At 38.8% G+C, this 21,082-nt stretch overlaps 1 protein-coding gene across 4 annotated transcripts; it reads right to left on the bottom strand.

Moving 5' to 3' along the window:
- Nucleotides 1-294: 294 nt before the first annotated feature.
- Nucleotides 295-20,283, bottom strand: LUC7L3 (LUC7 like 3 pre-mRNA splicing factor). 4 transcript variants are annotated; one of them, XM_036394749.2, is made up of 12 exons: nucleotides 20,106-20,283; nucleotides 13,455-13,521; nucleotides 12,413-12,452; nucleotides 12,005-12,149; nucleotides 10,916-10,990; nucleotides 10,722-10,826; nucleotides 8,695-8,856; nucleotides 7,992-8,275; nucleotides 7,299-7,459; nucleotides 2,356-2,496; nucleotides 2,145-2,250; nucleotides 295-821 (listed from the first exon to the last, which is right to left on the bottom strand). In XM_036394749.2, the coding sequence occupies exons 1-12, from the start codon at nucleotides 20,202-20,204 to the stop codon at nucleotides 809-811; spliced, it is 1,398 nt and encodes a 465-aa protein (XP_036250642.1). In that variant the 5' UTR covers nucleotides 20,205-20,283; the 3' UTR covers nucleotides 295-808. The 4 variants fall into 4 exon arrangements, with proteins under 4 accessions (XP_036250642.1, XP_036250644.1, XP_036250641.1 ...); XM_036394751.2 differs by lacking the exon at nucleotides 2,145-2,250 and having other exon boundaries at nucleotides 2,303-2,496; nucleotides 20,106-20,282; XM_036394748.2 differs by having other exon boundaries at nucleotides 295-2,250; nucleotides 20,106-20,282.
- Nucleotides 20,284-21,082: the final 799 nt, after the last annotated feature.

Raw genomic sequence — 21,082 nt, 5'->3', positions numbered from 1 at the left:
AAACCAATACTGCAATGCAAATGTGAAGCAGTCTAAATGCCAGTCTCAGCACTGGCCTCTCTCTAAACATGCTGTCGAAGTTGACCTGTTTTATAAAGAAGTAATACTGCCATTTTTATTGCAAGATTTCTGTAATTTCTTAACCCACTGCAGTAAAAGGCGCTTTTTGGGGAGATGGTGAACCCAACAGCATCTAACTGCTGCAAAAGTAAGCCTGAAATTAAATCCTGATAGAACCAAAAAAACCCAAACTCACAAACAGCGCAGAATAACTAAGCATCCAAATTAATGAACTAAGCTTGAAGACACGAGAAATTTATTAGGAAAGAAGCTTATTTAATATTAAATGTTCAATGACAGAGACAATCAAATTTGTAACAGAAATTCAAAGATACTTTATTTCCATTTCTCATATATCAAGAAGCTAGGAATTGCTTAGTTGTAAAAATGGGATTCATTTTAGTTCAATTCACACAAATACTAAACATTTATTCTTGTGTTTTAAAGTCCAAGAATGAAAACTTGCAATTAAACACTGAGCAAGCCATGTGTTCAGGTTATGTTGGTTTCTTATCTTAAAAAGTCTTAAAGAAAAAGAAGGATACAGGACTTATATTCTCAGTAGCATATGTGCTATTATCAACACATCTTTTTGAACTCTGGGAGGAAACACCAGTCCTGAATTAAATTTTATTAAAAAAAAAATCTAACTCAACTTTATATTTTTCTATGCCACTACAGCTTTCTTTCACCTCATTTAAAAGCAGATCTTCAGTTTAAGCTGTCTTCCACTATCTTCGCAGACTCTTCACATAGTAGGCCTATAATGCAAAATTTTGGGAGAACAGACGATTAGACAGCATTAGGAGCATTTTGTTTACCATTCCTATACACTCGCCCAGTTGTTAGCTGTCATCTTAACTCTACAAAAACATCACCATTGAACATGACTGGCATTAGAAGCAATGATGTAGCATTAATGGTTTAATATCAACATTAAATGTTTAAGAGTTCCTAGCATATATAATGCAACTGCAGTAACAAATTATATTGCAAGAAGCTCATTTATCAGCTGTCACCTCCACTGTTAGTTCCTTATTTCAGGAATACAACTAAAGACCTTCTGTAAGAAAGCTATGTCAAGAGTGGGGAAAAAACTTCAAGTTATCCTTTCAATACATAATTGGCTATTACTTAGCTGCTTAATTTCCCACAAATAGTTTCCAGCATACATTCCTGCCATCAACACTGCCATCATTTGGTGGCATCAGTCTCTGCACTTATATCTGCCTTACAAGCCTGTTACCAGCCATTCCACTCTTCTGTGTTATGGCTGACTGCAAAGTCTCCTACACAGTAGGGAAATATTAAGCACATACCTCTTAAGGACTTGAATTGCATTGAAAGTAACAAGGCGAATATTATGTAGTGTTTATTGCATTTTAAACTCTTTAAAGATATCTAATTCTGGGCAGCACTGCATCCCTACACACAGTTGAAAGAAAATTCCATTCTGTTAACATCAGATTTACAGTATTCACACAATACACAAAAAGTCCTTTTCACTAGCTTCAAAATCAAAAACACAACAGTAAGCTTAAAGATTACAGGCAACAGCATTCAAACATGGATGTGGGTAGAGAAAGGAGTACCTGGCATGAGTACCTGCTTAGTTTGACTGAATCCTTGATTTTTAATTTGGCTTTTCATGGGCCGCTCACAACACCAACGCTGTGTGAGGTATGGTAGTCAGCTGCAATAATTCATAAACCCTACACTTCCATCAATCCAATGCTACTGGCTCTCGAGTTACAGAACAAACTGCATTAGAATGCAAGGCAATAAAGCAAAAAAACTAGAAACATCCTTGACAAAGAAATACTAGCAGTTTATATGAAAACAAAGTAGTCCAACATGTGCCTCAAATATTAAGTATTTAAGCAAAAGTTTCTGCTGATGTACCAACACAATATGGACTTAAATACAAAACCAGTTCAATTAAAAAAAAAAACGATAACAAAATCCCTAAAAATAAAAAAGGATAATTAATTTTTCTATGGTGACTATATTACAAATATGTCCCAAAGAGGCACACTAATGGGGGCATGAGTCTGCTACAAAATAGCTGAGACAAAACAATGTACCTCAAAACGTTTTGCAGGACTACACTGTCATTTCCTTCAGAAGGTGCTTTAGTTTGTCTTCTTACTTGACTTAGTTCCATCTTCATCTGTGCATACTTACGCTGCACTGTTAAACAGTAACAAAAAGCCCTAATCAAAGTTTGAAATAATGCACTTACCTCTGTCTGATCTGAGGTCATATCAGATCAGTTTTAATTGGACTGAGTGTCACCTTCAGATTTAATGTCTTCATTGGTCCCATTGACCTCATTCTTAGTCTCACTCTCCTTCGAGTCTGTATTTGTGTCTTCACTCTGTTTTTCTCGACTACTGGACTTCATACTACTTTTTTTATCATCAGATCCCCTCTTTTCTGCCATGAAAGAAGACATTGACCATGGATTTCAAAGTAAAAACAAACATTGCACACGTGAGATATATACTGCATACAACATGGGACAATTACTTTCTATAGCAATAAGAGTAGTAGTCAAAAAGTTACAGAAATAGGCTTCAGACTACCATGCTGGAATGGAGAGGGGACAAAATAAAGGTAGAAGGAGACAGTATAGGGTGGGGAAGAGGAGAAAGGTCAGACCTCCTAACAGAGGCAGCTACTCAGCTCTCTGTCAAAATGAACAAATTGGAGGTAAAGAGGTTAGGCAGATGTGTAATTATGGTGCATGGCTTCCTTACTTATTATGGGACTCTTTTGGTCCCCATGTTGTGATTTCTGATTGTGTATGGCTTGCTTTGGTTTATAATTTTTGTTGATTATGGTTCTTGAAAGGGAATCAGAAAGGAGTGGTGGACAATGCTTGACTGCATTATCAAAGAAATGATACTTGCCAATTAAAAACTAGCAATCTCAAACTATCAAATACTTTGGGAAACAATATTAAGCACTGACAGCTTTGAAGGCGGAGATCAGTGATGATCAAAATTAAATTTGAAGCTGCACATTTGTCAGCATTGTTAATTCTCAATTTTATAAAAACAGTAGTCATTTATTAACAACTCATTTAAAGGGCTTGAAGAGACAGCTTGGAAGATATATAAAAAGCAATTTTTTTTCAAAGGCAAAGAAACAGCAAGCTGTGGGGGAAGGAGCTGACAATTTGATCATGAATTGGGAAACTTACTGAAGCATTTGCTACACTAAAAACTCAATCTTCAAAGAAGGAAGGAAGCCAGAAGTAAAAATAATTCCATGGGAAGAAAAACATTCAGTATTAGAGCTGCGTGCCTCATCTGTAAATTCAGTATTTGCAAATTTAATAAAAATACCAATTCCTGCTGTATTATTTCACACCATAATATTCAACTCTTGCTCAGTAAAGACACTCTGGAGAGAAAAAAAAAATCCAAAAAACCAACCTCTCAGATGTCATCATACAGAACAACATTCATGCTCTTTTTTCTGATTATTCCCTGCTATCTGGGCAATCAAAATAAATAATATAAATAGATAGATATATCCCTGACACAGGAGCACACAGATCGAACACTCTGAAAAAGCTATTTAAAATAACATAATCACCTAAACTGGCATAACACACTTTTATATTCCAGGATACAAAGCAAGAAATTAAGCTTTAAAAGAGCAGCAACATTCCAACTTCTTTGTTTTATAAGACTACCAAAGGATAGGGAAAAGCCCTCACAGAGAAATGAGGGCAACTGCCTAATGACCACCAGTAGTGAGGATTCACCTGCAGCAGCACATCCAGTGCAGGGTGCTTGGAGAAAGTACACGGCAACATCACCCAGCTCACTGAAGGACTAAGTCAGTTTGGGTCTGTCTGCCCTCAATTTGGCAACTCCGCAGGTAGATTGCACTCTAACTAACCTTGTTAAAAAGTCTTCTTTTTGTGTCTTAAAGGTATCTCCGGTGCACACGTGGATCCACTGAGGAATAGTAGTCTTGTTTCCCCGCAGAGGACTAGTAGTCAGTCCAATAATCTTATCTTCTGTCCTATGTAGATATGGTAGATCTTAATAGCCCTATGGATGTGCAGTGTGCAGGGTTTTGTTCTGTCTTGTTTGTGTCTTGAATGTGGTCAAGAAGGATAATTTTGTTTAAGGTTAAAAAAAACTGTGGTATGAAAGATCAAACTCTTCTAAAAATTTTAGTATTAAAATAGGTATACCATACCAAACCTCCAGTTTGCCAAGCAGAACTGAAAAAGTGTATTCAACAAATAGCCCAATAACTTTCCAACCCCTAGAGTATCTGCAAGAAGTTAAGTTCCTCCACTGTATTTTTAATCAGAAGGCAAGAAAGCATATAAAATTAGTTTGCTGTTGGAACTGGATGTATTATTTCAGCTGTAATCTATTAGGTATAATCACATTCATACTGACTTTGCTTCCTGATTCAACACATGCACATTTTTCTGACTGAGTTTGTGTGGGCAACTGAGACGCGTTTTGGGAGAATTCTTATCATGACAAAGTGAATCGCTTTACTGTTCAGAAAATCAAACATAATATCCAGTATTCCTGAAGTGTTCTGGCAGTATTTGCTGAGGTTTAATCACTAACATTAAAACATGATCACAATTATTTTTATGTAAGTATCAGAATCTAGATTAGGGAAGACAGAAAGCCAAGCCGAAGTGGTCTAGAGGCCCATTCCAGTATTAACCCTTCATAAAATGAAGGTACTTGGAAAATAATTTTCATTTTATTAAAACCCCCTATTTATTGCATCTGCTCTGAAGTTTGCTTACTTGAACAGTAGGTGTATTCTACTGGTATATATTACGCTAATGCTCAGCTGTTGGCTCCTTTCTTTAGCAAAGGTATCTCTGATCCTGAAATCTGTGTCACAAAGCAAGTGCCCCCATTTTTGCTTTTTCTTTTTTCGTATTACCTTGGTTGCTTCTTATAACCACCTTTTGTGGTCTCGTGAGTGGGTATTCTTCTATGGTATTCTTAGTGAACAAGAAACCAGGACTTCTGAATTTTCAAAGTGTGGGACTAATTTAATGCGCAACTGTACGCAAGTCTTGGTAAACTGCTCCTTGGGGTTTTTTTGGTGTTAATACTCATGTTTATAAAGCAGTCTGAGATTTCCAGATGAAAGGCACTACCATGAGTAGTTACAGCCTTTGCTGCTTACTTTTACAACTGCAGATCAGTGGTGGCTATAAAGACAAGTAGATTCTGAAGACAAGATTCCCAATGTAGTAAGTTAAGGTTTAACTTTGAAGTTACTATTGTGCAAAAGCCACACACTTCAAATATATGAATCTCTAAAAGCTTAATTCTTAACTACCTATCTACAGTGCCACATTGCAAATATGACGATGCAATGGTGCTTATAGCTTCAGTACAGAAATTCAATGTTGCCTTAGTAATTACTACTGGGTTTGTTTTTTTCCCTCCTTCCTTCCCTCCTCTTTTGTATTTTTTTTTCTGTTAGAAGACTTTCCCAACAAACGGAAAAATCACAAACTTCTTCAGCATTACAGTCCTGTTCTAAGGCTTATTTGTGCTTTTACAAATGTTAGGATGGCACAGTCAAAAAAAAGTAATTGATTTTCCCAGGTGGGATTTTCATCACAGCTCATAGCATCACCTCACTGTTCTCATTTCTGGTGGAAGAAAGTAGCAAGCAGAAAATAAAACAGCCAGCAAGGAAATCAGTCAAGTTAAAACTAAAAATACTTGAGACATTGAAGAGAGTTCACTAGCTCCTCTATTTATGGGAAGATTAATGAAAGAACTGAAAAGCTCAAAACCAGACCAAATTTGAAGAAATAAGAAAACAGTTATTTATATGCATAGATAACAAACATTCAGGAGAATAGGACATTCTTCACCAAGTACCAGAAATCTGTTCATAAAGCAGGCAAAAAAATCAGGTAAGAATAGTAACAAATGGACAAATACAGGCTACAACACTGAATCTGAGTTTAAAGCCTGCACACCATTTCCACTGCCAACGAGCAAGCAACAAAACCCACTCTCTTACACGGCAAAGGAAAATGAGAGAAGAATCAATACTAAAGGTGCCCCATATTATAAACCAGAATAATTGAAACAGTTCAAGGAAGTCAGGGAAGAGATATACATGAAGCATCACCAACATTTTGGCAACTAATCCACTGGATAAATACAGAGAAGGGTCAAGCAGACAGGCCTATGCAACCCAGACACATGCACAGAGCACCTTTCATTCCAGAGAACCTCAAAAGTACCTTAGAAACACAATTGTTTCATCCATTACTGATGATCAGCCCATGAAGTGGGGTGGCTGTTTCAGACTGGCCATTAGTCAGCTCCCTACCAGAGCCAGAAGTATTACGTTCCTATAGAAGTTCCAAAAGACTTTTAAAGGGGGAAATTTAGCAGTAACAGTGAATTAGTATCTTCTCACAGAAGGTGAATCTACAGTGCTCTCACTGTAGCTCTTTGTAATCCTACTTAAAGTTTCTGAGCTTCAGCCTCTGGTCACTGTAAATGCTGTGATACATGGCACCTACAGCTACAAAACTGTTTCAAAGACTAACACAGCTTTCTGTTCAGACTCACCTGAATACTGACAAAGCAAGACTCACTTTGTTTAAACAACAAACAAAAAAAACAAAAGGAGAAAGGTGCGGGGGGAAGAGCAGGAGACTGGGGAGAAGGCATAAATTGGAATTTAGAGCATCACAGGGATGCTGCAGTATTTATCTTGAACCGCATTTATAGATTGGGAAAAAAACTTAAAAGCACTGTTAAAAGAATAATAAAGGAAACATGATAGTGTTGGGAATTAAGAGGTCATACAGGTGAGAAGCAAGGTACCAGCCCCCCACAAAACATGTACCTGCAAAGGGTAATTGCAAATATCCACTAAGAGTAGGAATATAAGACATTCACTCTTAGAAAATGATGATTACAGGCGTATGCTTTTCTAAAGGTAAACAGGTCTTAAAATATATAAAAATCCTTGCACACTTCATCTGCAGGCAAACTGCAACAGGTAAGAGAAGGACACTGGGGTGTAGGTATGCACACACATGTAGTGATAGTAACTGGAAAGAACAAAATCCTTCAAATTGCTTACAGCAACACACACACCTCTCAGAATGAGGTCTGATTTGGTACTAAGAACTTGCAGGCACTCACTGAAAAGCTAACAGCTTTTGAGACTCTAAGAACTCAGTCCTTATACAAGCATACCTTTTTCTTTTGACTTCCTGTCTTGTTCTCTCTCTCTGCTTTTGCTTCTGTGCTTGTAGGATTTTCGATCCCGGCTTTTTGACCGTCTCCTGTCCCTACTACGAGACCTGTGTTTCCTTTCTGATCTGTCATGGCTTCTGCTTCTCTTCCGATCACGACTCCTTAACATTCAGAGACAATTTCAAAACGTAAATTTCAGCTGCTATTTTATATCTCAGAATATACAACAGTGAAATAGTAGCACTTTAAAATACAGTGCCTGCAGAAACCAAATCTTAACATATTGTACAGAAATATTTCCCAGTACATAAGAAATATGCCCTCTTTATTTACTGAAAGACTTAACTACATAGTTTAAAAGTATCTACAACCATGAAATAAAGACCAGCTGAAGGAAGAAACAAGAAACCGTATTTTTGGGGAGCATTCTTTGTTTGCTGAAAGCTCCTTCATAAAGCTGCTTCCACCACTATGGTCTCATCTTCCAAAAATGGAGAGAAGACAGTGACACTCAGCAAAAACTTGCATATGCTTAGAACCAATAAGGTGTGTCTTCACTTAAGAAGGAAGACCTAAGTGAAGCTAACAAATCAGTGATGTGACTCAGGCTGACAGTAAGTCCCCACAAGATTTTTACCTTTTGGAAATTTACCTGAAAATACTTAAGAGACACACAGACACACACAGAGGTACCTGCTTCGTCTTCTTTCTCTGCTTCTTGACCTTTTGTGGTCTCGTGAGCGGCTGCACCTCCTGTCAGATGTCCTGCTTGAATGCCTGCTCCGTGAGCGGCTCCTTTTACGTCTCTCTCTGTCACGAGCCCTCTCTTTCTCCTTTTCTTCCTCTTCACGTCGTCTCTTCCTTTCCCGCTCTTCTCTTTCCCGCTCCCTCTCTTTCTCCCTCTCTTCTCGTTCTAGCTTCTCTTTTTTCAACCTTTCATCACGGTCAGGCTCTTCTGTTCTTTTTCGTAACTTTTCCTTAAAATAGAAGTTCACAGGAAGAAATGAAGACTACTCAAGACACTTAAGCTTACAGATTCTGAGGATGTAAAAGCCTAAACTTTTAAAACAGGTCTGTTTTATCTTCCAAACAAAGGACAGTACTTCCTAAAATCCCTGAAATGAAAATCCTTTGTCTTGCAGAACCTTTTTTTGTTTGTCACTCTCACAACAGAGGACACACTACATTTTCCTTAAAAAGGCCATAAAAATTCCAACCTGAACCAACATCTTTCTTGTATCTAATGTGACAACAAATTACATCAGTGAAAGCACAGTGCAGGATTCCATTTCTTGGGAGTGTTTCACCTTCTTGAGAAAATTTACTGGACAGCCTTTTATGTATGTTAGGAAACCTCCAAGCACTTTTCATTTCAATAACTGGAGGAAATACTTACTTTTAAATCTTCTACAGTAGCTTTTATTTTGGCATAACCCATGTGCTGCTTTCCCATTAAGTGGTCATCTACCCTGGACTGTGCATCTCCTACAATTAAAAAGGCTCCACAAACTTCACAAACTTCCATTTGTTTTTCCTGGGCTGCAAAGCTCTCAATTGTCTGAAAAAGAAGAATATTTGATATGGCAAAAGAGAAGTTTTAGTCAGTGAAGAGGTTTATAACTCTATGTTACTGTTGTCAAATCCCAAGCTCAACTGAAAGTTGAAATCACATCTGCCTGCTTTATCTTTGGTGCACTGCACCCCATCACAGTAAAGAGGAGAGAAGAGGCCACCCTATGCCCATTCCCACGTGGAAGGAGCCCATGAAAAACCACAGAACCATTACTCACTGCATTAACATGTACACAGTCGTATCTGCAGCTTCCTTGCAATATCAGAAAAATTAAAGTTTTAAGTTTTTCTTTTAAAGCTTATTTTTTTCAGTTTTAAGATATCTTTGGCATCAACTGAAATGTCAGGAGCTGCAGAACTACCATGGAATACACCTCAAGGAATCAAAAGGCTAGAATACCACATCAAGAAAAACAAACAAAAAAAAATACTGGCTTCTATTTAAAAGTATGGTTGTCAAATTAAACCACTGTTTCAACAGACATATGAGAAGTACACTGAAATTTCAACATAAACCCAAGTTCATGAATCATACAGCATGGACATAAACATGCTGTGAGCAACATTTAAGAGTTCTTAAAAAAACAAGTAATCATGCCTATCAACATTTTTACAAGCTTTTACTTCATTAAGTATACTCCAAAAAGTAAAAACTAACAATAGTCCCACATATATATCTCAAAAAGTAACCACATTTAAAAAAAATTATTCATCACATCTTTAATATGCTTCATTTTCCCATAAATCAAACAATTGTTAAGAGAACACATCAAACATTAAAACACATTCTTAACCAACAAAAGAATAAAAATCACACCACAAATAAAGTCAAACAAAGCTTTATGTTTTTAATTTCTTAAACAACTGTTACAAAACCCAATCCACCAATTTTTAAGCATGTTTCAAATAACACACAAGCAAAACTAAAAGAAAATATCACTATTTTAGTAAAAAACCTTAAAGCAAAACAAATTTAAAGCCCTTTCCCAATTAGTCACTTAAAGCAAAAAGTATGCTTTTATCTCTTCAAGTACAAAAATTGAGTCCCAATGAAAAACATCAAACCATATCACGTCCAAGAACATGTTAACAAGACAAAGTTCAAATTAACCTCCTCAAAACTATTACACCTTTGAAATATTTTTTCCTATGAAAGCATTTCTACTAGAATTATCAGTTTAACAAAAACAAGATCTCTTAATTATAAACAAAACCAACAAGAAAATTTTCAAACTTTTAATCCTTCCAGCCATTGTTTCAATAAATTGTAATGAAGAACTCTTCAATGTTGCACAGAACAACAAAAGCTCTTAAAATATGGTACACACATAACTGAATTTAAGAATTCAAATTGAATTCTTAAAACAAGAATCTCAATTTGAGCATTTCATTAAATGCCAAAATAAAATCTTTAAACTTAAGCTCCTTTTTATTAAGAAGAACTTGATACTTAACACATTCCCTCTGGCTTCTGTAGCTCTCAGAGTCAGCCAGATGCCTGTCACAGCCCAGTCACAGCCCTGACTCAAGCGCTTTCTGTAACAGCTTCTCTAACAGTAGAATTATACTGCAGAGGTTACACAGCAAAGTTTAACTGAGACCTCAACTAGAGGAAGGTGAAAGCTCTCCTCCAGGACTGCTGGGTGAGTCATTTCATAATTTGTGTGCAGGAAGCCCACTCCCAAGACAGAATGCCTAATCAATACACTGGATTAACACAGCCAAATGTCCTGCTACTATGTAATGAATTCTGCACAGACCTTGCATGCCTTCAGTGGAAGGACATGGTTATTTAGAATGTACTGTGCACCAAACTTTGATATGTCTCACAGAACTATGAACACGACTTACTGAAGTCGTAGACCTCAGCAGTTCTCTCTCTTCCTTTAACTGTTCAACAAGTTTCATCATTCCTTGTGCTTCTTCCACCTTTCCTTCTGAACCTAGTTCTTCAATCTAAAAGGCAATAAAAACATTAAAAGTTTATTTTTTGATCAAGTAACAAAAGCAAGAGATCTTTCTCACAGGGGTTAAAAACCTCTCACCTGTTGAAGCAGTACATCAATTTTGTCAGTTAACACCTGAATCTTCTCTTCGTTTTTACCGGTAGGTCCAGCTCCCTGTAAAAAGTACAAGAGTGAGTTGGAGCTTTTTTTCTTTCCTCGTTTTTTTTTTTTCTTTTTCTTTTTCTTTTGTTAAAATAGCTTAAACACACAAATGTATGTCTTCTCATATTCCAGAGACACTTTGGGAATAACCTCCCCTGGCCTCTTCTCCCATGAGAAGCTACTAATAATAGTCTAGTCTACTATAAAAAACACTCCTCGATACAACTTACTCCACCTTTGTTAAGTCTAGTCACACTAATTCCTCCCAATTCAACAAAAACGTTCAATATCCTTGCCCATAAAAAGTAAGAAAACGGTATTCAAAGTCCTGACTTTAAACTCTGACACTCCCATGCAGCTATTACATATCTTTGCAGACATTTGAGTATGACTTAGAGGTTCTGTACGCTTTAAATTTCAAACTCTGAGTGTAAAATGCAAAAAGAATCTCACTTCAAAGATGTACTCGTTAGCAGTGTCCTCTCTGCAGGCTGCTAGAATAGACTTTTTGCCGCACTCCCACCTCTGCTCCACAAGTGGCATCGCTCAACTTGATACTGTCCACAGCTCCTTCTAAAGCAACTGGACTTTGTACAGAACAGTGAGGTGGGGCAGCAGAAAGAGCAAGACTGTCCTGGCAGTCACAAAACTCAGAGAGCACAGGCCACAGACATTCCTCCAAATCCATCACGGGGAAAGACACAGCTTGCTAGTGCAGGGAGGGAAGAATGTGCAGCTAGTGGAGAGAACGTAAACTGAGGTTGTCAGGGTAAAGGCAACACCTGACAGGTAGAGAACAGATACTCATTCTGAGGAAACAAGAGACGGTGAGAACAGAGAGGGCTCTTGGTGCCTCTGGAGTCACTTGGTTTATCTATTAATGCTAGATGCAATCTGATGGCTAACGGGCAAAAAATCTTAATTCATCAGGAATCTTCTGGATAATAGTAAGTTTCATCTGAATAGATAAGACCCTGAAGATCCTATCTACAGGAAAAGCTGCCTCAATGACTCCTGCAGACTCACCCCAGAAGACTGTTGGTTCTGTGAGAGAGCCAAACGAGCATGGCCTCTCCGGATCCTGCGCTCCACCTCTGCAAGCAAGCTCTGCAAATAGCGCAGGAAGTCTCTCTCATAGCCCACCTTCATAAATCGAGAGCTCTTCTCATACCTGAGAAAAGATTTTAAAAATGAGAGTTCACATAAATCTGTAATAGATGAAAACTAAGTAACAAGACACAGAGTATTATAAATTCTTGCTCACAGTAAGAGAATATTACATATTTAAATAAGTAAATTTTTATTTAAATAAAAATTTAAATAAACTTTTGCAAATAAAAAGAGCAAGTAATTAGTAATGTTTGGGCTGCTATTAACAAATTGCAAAGATACCAGAAACTCTATTTACTTTAACATATCAAACAACAAACTTACTGTTTGCGTAGATTTTCATCATGAATTTTTTCACAAGGACCTAAGAAAACAACACAAAAAGCTTAAGTCTACATTCCTAAATGTTGTACTCATATTCCACCAACATTTGTTTGTGCATCATGACAGAACAGCAATATAAACATTTCACAAAGACTTTTATGCTTCTGCCTTTTTGCTTCCTTTGCTTGGAGCTTGAAAGACACACCGAAGAAAAAGAATGTCAACATCATTAGGTAGTTATAAAAAAGAGACTCAACATATGCAGTCATGATAAAAAATAAAATTTCCAGATCAAGTTTTACATCAGTAAATACAAACAAACAATGTAATATCCTAAACATCTGGGGCTTAAAAAAAAAAGAACAAAAAAGAAAAATTACATATGAAGGGAAATTTCATCAGGCACTTTCTAATTTCCAGGGTTCTCTGCAACACACTGGCTACTTAAAACAGATCTTCAGAGTAAATTAGGAGGTATGTACCCTGAGCTCATGAAGGTGACTGTGTTAAAATTCCTCACCTGCCCCAGACTCTCAAACTCTTCAACAGACTTAGAAACTAACACTAAGACAAAAAGTCTGGTTTTGCTAAGTTAACATCTCCAAACTATGTACTACATGTAGCCATCAACTACCAGTAATTGAGAGCTGGTCTTCAGAAATAACTATTACAGTAAGTGAGTTTTTTACTTTAGGTAAAGCAGCTCAATAGTATATCACACAAAACCAGGCTAAAGCCCTGCCCAGGTAGAGTAACCCAAACTAGAAACTGCCACTTGAGCAGGAGAAAAGCACCCCACACCCAGCAATTTAGCTTACATAGTAAAAAAAATTTTTTAAGAAGCCTTTTCACTTAGACAAAGTAGGATCTGGAATAAATATTACTTTTACCACACTGTATCAATGGCAACCCTTGAAATGAAAAAAAAATAAAAATCCAAGTGTTTTGACAAAGCAATTAACAATAAAAACATAGTTTGCAAACAAAAGCTCAACTGTAATTACTTTTCTGTGAATAAAAATGTCATGACTTACAAACTTACCTAAATCAGAACGGGTATTTGTAAATAATTCAGCTGGGCAAAAGCCACAAAGATAGTATTTGCAAACCTGACAGAAGAAAGAAACAGGCATCATTTTTTGCCTCTTGAATTGAAAATTTTATGCAATCGCTTTTTATACTAAAACACAAAGTTTTAGTGTCAAAGTTTCCTTTGAACATAGTAAAATTTCTAGAAATTTTACACACCCTTTATACTTCTTGGCAGCAGTAAGTGCTACAAGATGCACTTTGATGACAAACACCAAAAGTGTTACTTTTCCTTATAAGAGTAACAGTTCTTAATTCTACCACTAAATCTAAATATTGAAGATTAAAGTGTCATCAATTTAGAAATATTAAATATTTAATATTTCTAAAGGAAAGGAATGAGATCAGAATGGACTAAATAGTAAGTTTCAGTGAAATTCTTAACTGTGAAAAGCCACAAGAGGTGAGAAAAACTGGCATGGAAGCATGGAACATGCTTCCTCTGCTTGCCTGGGACTACTCTGTGTTCAGCCTTCACTTCCTCAGAGCTATTGGCCTGGAGAACCAGAGCCACCCGTACTAAAACATTTGGTTCTATCCCAAGGACTTTGATGGCAATTAAAAGACAGAATTATCCAGAAGCTTTCCCACACCACTGTTTTTACAATTCCCTATTTTAAGAATGATAGCCAACAAGACATTATATAGCTCTTCAGGCAGAAAAGGCATTCATTTTAATCTGGTTTCCTGCCAACTCGAAAGAGTTTGGTTTGCTTCTGCACAGCCTGGTTTTACATTATTGAGTCAGGTTCTTCTTCTGATAACAAAAAAAGACCACCAGAAATTTCAAAAACTCACAAACCTGTTACTCTGGTCAATAAATACTTAACGTATGATGGATAAAACCAGCTTTTGTTAAAAAGATTATTTACCCTCACCCATGAGCATGAGCTTAGCTAGTCAAGGTGGTCAGTTCCTGAAGTTCGTGACACAGAAATATCTCCTGTCTATCAATTAGAACAGCCATAAGGGTAGAATCAGACATACTTTCATCCCTAACTCAATAAATAATCTTAAATAATTAACTTTTCACTAGACCCTCCCCACAGATGTGACTGCCATTAATTAAGGTGTAAATCCAAAACTAGCCTGGACATTCTTCCAGCACCCCATTTACATTACACCAGTTTAACTTTTGGCAATCTAATAACTCCAAATGCATTACAGCCTAGTTCTAATCCTCTCACATATCCTGTGAACAAAGACTGGACTATCTTATCTCCCAAGATACAGACTGAAGTATCTGAAGAAATGAGGGTAAGGACTGAAGCCCCAAACACCATCACCTCACTAAAAAGCCTGTGATACCCATTGATCAAATTAGACCAGCCTGATTTATTTTTCCAAGCTAAGTGCCAGACTGCAAATCAGCCTAGGGAAGTTAAAACTCTACTGACTGCTTTACAGATTACTCAGAGAAACAATCAGGCTTTCTATTAACAAACCATGGAAAAGAAACACAAACAACCAAATCTCTTATTATGTAATTTGAATACTTCTCCCGTGATCCAGGTTTGGACACTGGTACCTATCTGAAGCAATTTAACAAGAATAGAAAACATGTGAAGTGATTTTTTTTTTCCTTCTCAGATGGAAGGAGAAAGTTATTGGACAAAATCTGATTTCAGAATCTGCTCTTCTCAGAAAGCTGCAGTATCCCTTGTTTTACTACAGTTACTTCAAAGGAGCAGTTTCTGGGATGGATTTTTCCACAGAAATGTAATTTGTCTATACATTCTCTTCTTCTTCCACTTTCTCATACTCACATCCAGGTATAAGGATTGGTGGAAAGACATTTCCCAAAAAATTTCAGAGAAGGATTAAACAATTTCCTAAGACACAGAGAGCACAGTAATGACAGTCTAACCACACCAAACAATTAAAAGGGTTGTAGAATATCTTCTATAAACCAAAAATTTAAAAACTGGCCCGTAACAGTTTAGAAACTAGTAGTAACAAAAAAGCAAAGGAAAAATTAGAAGTATGATGAACAAAACAAAACACCCATCCTCAATAAAACCAGAAAGAATTACAATTATTACGAAACAGCACTACTAGGAAAAGCCTCTTTTTATGAACTGGTTACAGCTAAAAGTTGGAATAACCAATACTAAAATATGAGGTTTAAACATGCCCTACACTGTATTAATTATTTATATATTAAAAATCCAAAACAAACACAAGCTATATCAAACAACCAAAAAACTCAAACCCAAAATAATGACAAAACACACACACACACACAGAGCAAAAAGCTGCCATAATTTTCTTCTACCAGCTCTAGATGCTGCCACTCTAGCACTAGGATGGTACTCAGTGTATTACTTGTCATTCTCTCCTAGGAAGCAGCCTGCAGAGAAATATTCACTTCAGAGTGGTTCAGACTACCGTGGCTGAAGCAATTTTCTTCCCCTCTCATACCCATTTCATTATGCTCTTCGATTGCATATGCTTCAACAGGAAAATACAACTTGCTGGAATTCTGCAGAATCTTGCAGGTACCATTCCAGCTCAGGTTCGTATAGTGCAACATCTGCCTTCCCAGGCTGAACATCAACTGCACTTTCAGTCAATCCTAAGTAATCAATGGTGAGTGGGAACAGTAAGGGCCAAGGAATGGTTTAAGCATCACGGAACCATTAAAGGACTGAAACAGAGGTGACTGATAAGCTTCAACTGGCATCACTCATCCATGGTTTATCAGTATCGCTGCACTAATCACAAGTAATATGAAAACACAATCCATAACAGGCACTTTGGTAGGCATAACTACCAATGCGGGTAACAAGCATTTACTCCTTTTTGCAGAGTTATTCTGCCAACTCTCCTAGCGAGAAGGTGCAACAGACAAGTGTCAGTGTCAAACTGTTGCTGCAGGATAAGCCTTTGAGACATCTTGGGTCTCTAAGCCCCCGACTGCTCACACTTTGGTAAGATGCTACAACAAACAGGGATGCTGGAACTTCCCATTTCTTCATCACAAATTCACTAATCCCTGAAATCTCTAGGAGGTGGGAAAGCAGTATCCTTTACATCCAAGTCCACGAAGTTAACAGCAAGAACTGCAAGCTCAACTGGAGTTTGGGAAGCAGTTCAAAGCTCTCCTACATAAAGAAGCTATTAAGAGCTCTATATTGTTAGTGCTTCTACATTAACATGTTTCTCTTCTGCAAGAAATTTATTTACTGATGGAGAAGTGTCTCTCTAACAGTAATAAACAATTACAAAAGCAAATTCCTTTAGAGAGACAATTTCTAGTAAAAAGGCTGAGAATAAAATCCAGCAGACTGCGGCTTACACATCAAAAGCTAATAAATTCCTTCTCATAGTTGAGTTCTTTGAATCCATTAAAGCTCACAGGCAGTAGATATTTTAAGAGCAATGTCCACCCACCCAAACCCAAACAAACATCAGCCCTTCTCCAGAATCCACTCTTAAAGATAAATGTTATTTGTTGTAGGAAGAGTATTAGTAATGAAAGGTTAAGTCCTCTTTCTCCATCCCCCGGAGGATTAAGTCCTTAAATTCTACCTAGATACAAAGCAATTTAGGTTGCTGGCATTATAAAATCAAAACACATCATAAATAGCTAAAATCATGCCATCATACTCTGAACACAAAGCATCATTTTGAGAAACTGCATCATCAGAGGTGATTGCTCACAGTTGTTTCTCTCTAACAGCTCTTCGTCCCTCTCCACTTTCTGAGAACCCTGAGGTTGCCTTGAAGAAGCATCAAAATTTCAAACCTTACAGGAGCACCGGCAGCCCATGCTGTGCGTCTTGCCTCAGAATTCTTATGCAACTGCTATTTCTGTAAGAACTTTTTCCTTGCTTTGTGCAAGCAAGTGGCATATTAAAGCAGGAACGTGTGAATCAATAAAGAAATATACTTTGTCTACAGATACGATAGTAAGCAGAAAGACTAAAATACATGATACTAATAATTTCTTCCTGCACACAAAGCCTTTTTGCCAAAACAAGGACTGATCACCTAAAGACATGCCATCACACTGAAATATACCACAAGTGGAATTCCAATTTTTAAAGATTAAAGGCTTTGATCATGTCAAAGTTTTATAGTAAGAACTTAAGCTCTACAAAAATTTTTATAATCTATGATCTACATGTTTCATTGGCACTGCAAATAAATCACACACTGAGATATCACACCCTCTGCTCCACACTTTCTACTTCCATCTTGTATTTCACTGCACCTTCCAGTTTCTGATAGCCACATGGATGCAATCTCCAAAGAATAAGCAAAATATAGATGAGCTTCTTGGTAATCTTCCACATTCAAAACTGATGAAATGTGACACAAAATCCTACACTATGGGATCAATACAACATGCTGGCATTGAGCAGGTTGCATGTCAATCAATGTCTAGTCTCAAAAGAAATTACATTAGCAGATATATTTCACCTGAAAAGCAGGACAGCAGGCAGAGGAATTAATGTTACCATTTGAACCTTATGTGCATTTCCTGTCTTTTAAAACGTGTCGGCATTGCAAATTTAATCTTTAGGTGACAAGGAAAGTGAAACTGAGACACGTTTTTAATGGCAGTAATTGTTAGGGTTTATGACCTCATCAGCTGACTATAGGAATCTAGGAAAACATTCCTTGCAGAAAGGTTGTATTTAATGATAAATAAAAGCAGAAGCAGAGCAAACCGCAGCAGATCCTGCAGGACTGAAGGCTCAACCCTAAACCTGTAACTTTCCCACTGCTCTCAGACACAGGACAGTGCTCGCTTTCTGAACTGTCAGAGGACTGGGAAGGAGAGATAAGGCCCCGTTTCTAAACCAACAAAACTGAACAGCTTAGAGACTGAGTCATTTGGTTATAGTCAAACTCTTCAGCCTAAAGCTGTAAGCGAAAAGAAAAACTGAAAATACTCTGTGATTTGTTCAACTGAAAATAAAGAAGGTAATCTGAACTTACTAAAAGCGAATGATGGGGAAAACAAAAACCAACAAAGAAGTCTTTCTCACTTTAACGAATAAACCAAACCAATCACCTTATCTGTTCCACCTGGGCCAACATGGCTCAAGCCATTCACCTTGTATTCCATGTATTTCATCTAACTCCTCCTTATTTTAAATTCACAATCAAAGGAAATTATCTAACCAAACACTCAATTGAATTATTTTCTTAATAAAGTCAGTCTAGAAACACATAAACAAGGTCATGAAAACTTCCTGAAATCATGATTTCTTCCTGATGTGCACTTCTTATCTACAGAGAAGCATTTTTCTAGGGAAAGAATGGTTCCTCACACTTGAAAACTCTAAGGTAAGATAGGTATTGGTCCTTAGATCATACAAATTCAACCACTCCAAACAAATTCAAACAAGTGTTATCCTCCTTTATAATGACCTAAATCCCATATAAAAACATGAAATCATGTCTTAGATTAACACGATTTAATGCAAGCATTTCTCCCTCCCCCCAAATAAACAACAACCCAGGGGGAGGAGCTAAATGCTTTGTGCAGCTTTAACCACAGAAATCCCTATCATTCAAGAGATAAATTATTTTAACTGTGACACTTTATTTTAACATACATCATAACGAAAAAAAGGTATCATGAATGGGAGAAAATAAAATTTAAAAATTCCTCGGTGTTCATCTCTCCCAAAGCAGCAGCTATAGGAACTCTATAGGTACCACTGAGTTTTCCTGAAATAACTTACTATGCAACTGTGATAGCCAAAACTAACTCATCATTCATTAAAGCTCAACCAATTGGAGAAACCCCAATTAATAACAATAACAACAACAACAACAACAACGTTATCTTGTTTGGGCTACTTATTGCAGAAAATGAATGAACACCATATTAACAAAAGTACGTTAAGTACTCCTAAACAACAGTCTTGTTTAGGATAATGTCCGTTCCCCTCTCCCAAGCAGATTCTTCTGAGTGAGGAAATATAGAAAGAATCAAGCTTTTCTTAACCAAAAGTCTTAAGATTTTTCCTTGTAGTACAAGCTCCAGACATTAAAGTCGGTACGCGCGTGCCTTTCTTTTTCCTCCCCCAACACCGTCCTCCGGAAGAGATCCAGATACATTTATTTCCCAAACTCGAACATCTGTCTCAACCCCCTTCGTGCAAGTCAGCAGCTTCCACTCAGAAGTGTTGAATTCCTTTAACCGCCCCGGGAGACCTCCGCCACCAGCAGCTCCCTGGAAACCCCCGTTCCCGTTAACGGCGGCGCCGGCGGGCACAGCCTTCCCCCGCAGACACCCAAACACCGGGGCTGTCCCCCCCTGTAGCCCAACAACAGCCCGGCTGCGCCGGGATCTTCCTCCTCCTCCTCGGTGAGACTCGGCACTGGTCCCGCGCACGGCCAGGCCCGGCCCGCCCCAGGCCGCCATGCAGGGCCCAGCACAGAGGGCCCAACCCGCACCTCGACAACCCACGCGGAACCCCAGCTCTGGCCGGCATGTCATCCCTTCCCTCTTTCCCCCTTCTCCCCCCTTCCCGCAGTTGTCCCTGGCCAAGAGAAGCCGCCCATGTCGCTCCGACAAACCCCCGGCTCCGCGCAGTGCGCGGGAGCAGCGGAGGGAGGAGAGAGGCGGCCCCGCTACACTCACACTCTCGTGGTCCCACCGCACGTTGCTGCGCTTTTCATCCGGGGCCAGGTTCCTGTCCCTGCCCATGAGCTCATCGAGGAGCTGGGCGGCCGATATCATCGTGAGCTGCGGGCCGAATCCCCCTCGCCAGACACCAGCTCGGCCACCTCGCCCCGACAACCCGCGCCGCGCCTGACGGAGACAAAATGGCGGCGGTGGCTGGCCCTGCCCACAATGCACCGCGCGGGCCGAGCCCGCCGTGCTCCGCTCCCTCACGGCGCCTCCGTGCTGCCCCGCCCGAGCAGCCGTGTGGCACGCAGGAAGAGCGGGGAGTCCGACAAATACCGGAACGCGGAACCACCACAGTCGCGTGTGGCTCTGCGTGAGGGGCAGCGGGTGCCACACAGACGGTGTCCTGACCAGTGAGGTGTCATGACAAATGATGTCCAGCTCCGTGTGGTATCACTGCAGACGGTAACCTGTCACGACAGAGAGTGTCCAGCCCAGTGCGGTGTCCGAACGCAGGGATACAGCACAGAGACACAATGCTAGTGGCCTAGCTGGTCATGGCTGGAGGCTAAGGACACGGGCCTGAGCACAGCTGAAGCAGTGTCATAGTCCCCTCTCCATCCTGGCAGGAGAAAGTCACCCAAACCACTCCTGATGCGCTCCTTCTGAGTCCCGGTTCTGAGTGCCTCCAGCTGTGCATGTTCACATAGGAATTCAGGGAATTGTAGGATCGTTATGGTTGGAAAAGGCCTCTAAGATCATCCAGTCCAGCCATCACCACACTCACTAATAAACCATGTCCTCATGTGCCATATTCACACATTTTTCGAACGCTTTGAGGGATGATGACCACCACTTCTCTGGAAAGTCTGTCCCATGCTTGACAGGTTGAGGGAGAATAGAAGTCCTGCATATGAAACAAAAATCTTAGTCTTTGACCTTGGAAGCAGCCCACTTTGTTCTCTTTTCTAGATGTGACTTTGTTCTTG

The sequence above is a fragment of the Molothrus ater genome, chromosome 19, assembly GCF_012460135.2.
Source record: "Molothrus ater isolate BHLD 08-10-18 breed brown headed cowbird chromosome 19, BPBGC_Mater_1.1, whole genome shotgun sequence".
NCBI lineage: Eukaryota > Metazoa > Chordata > Aves > Passeriformes > Icteridae > Molothrus > Molothrus ater.
This window is presented reverse-complemented; position numbering and strand designations above follow the sequence as displayed.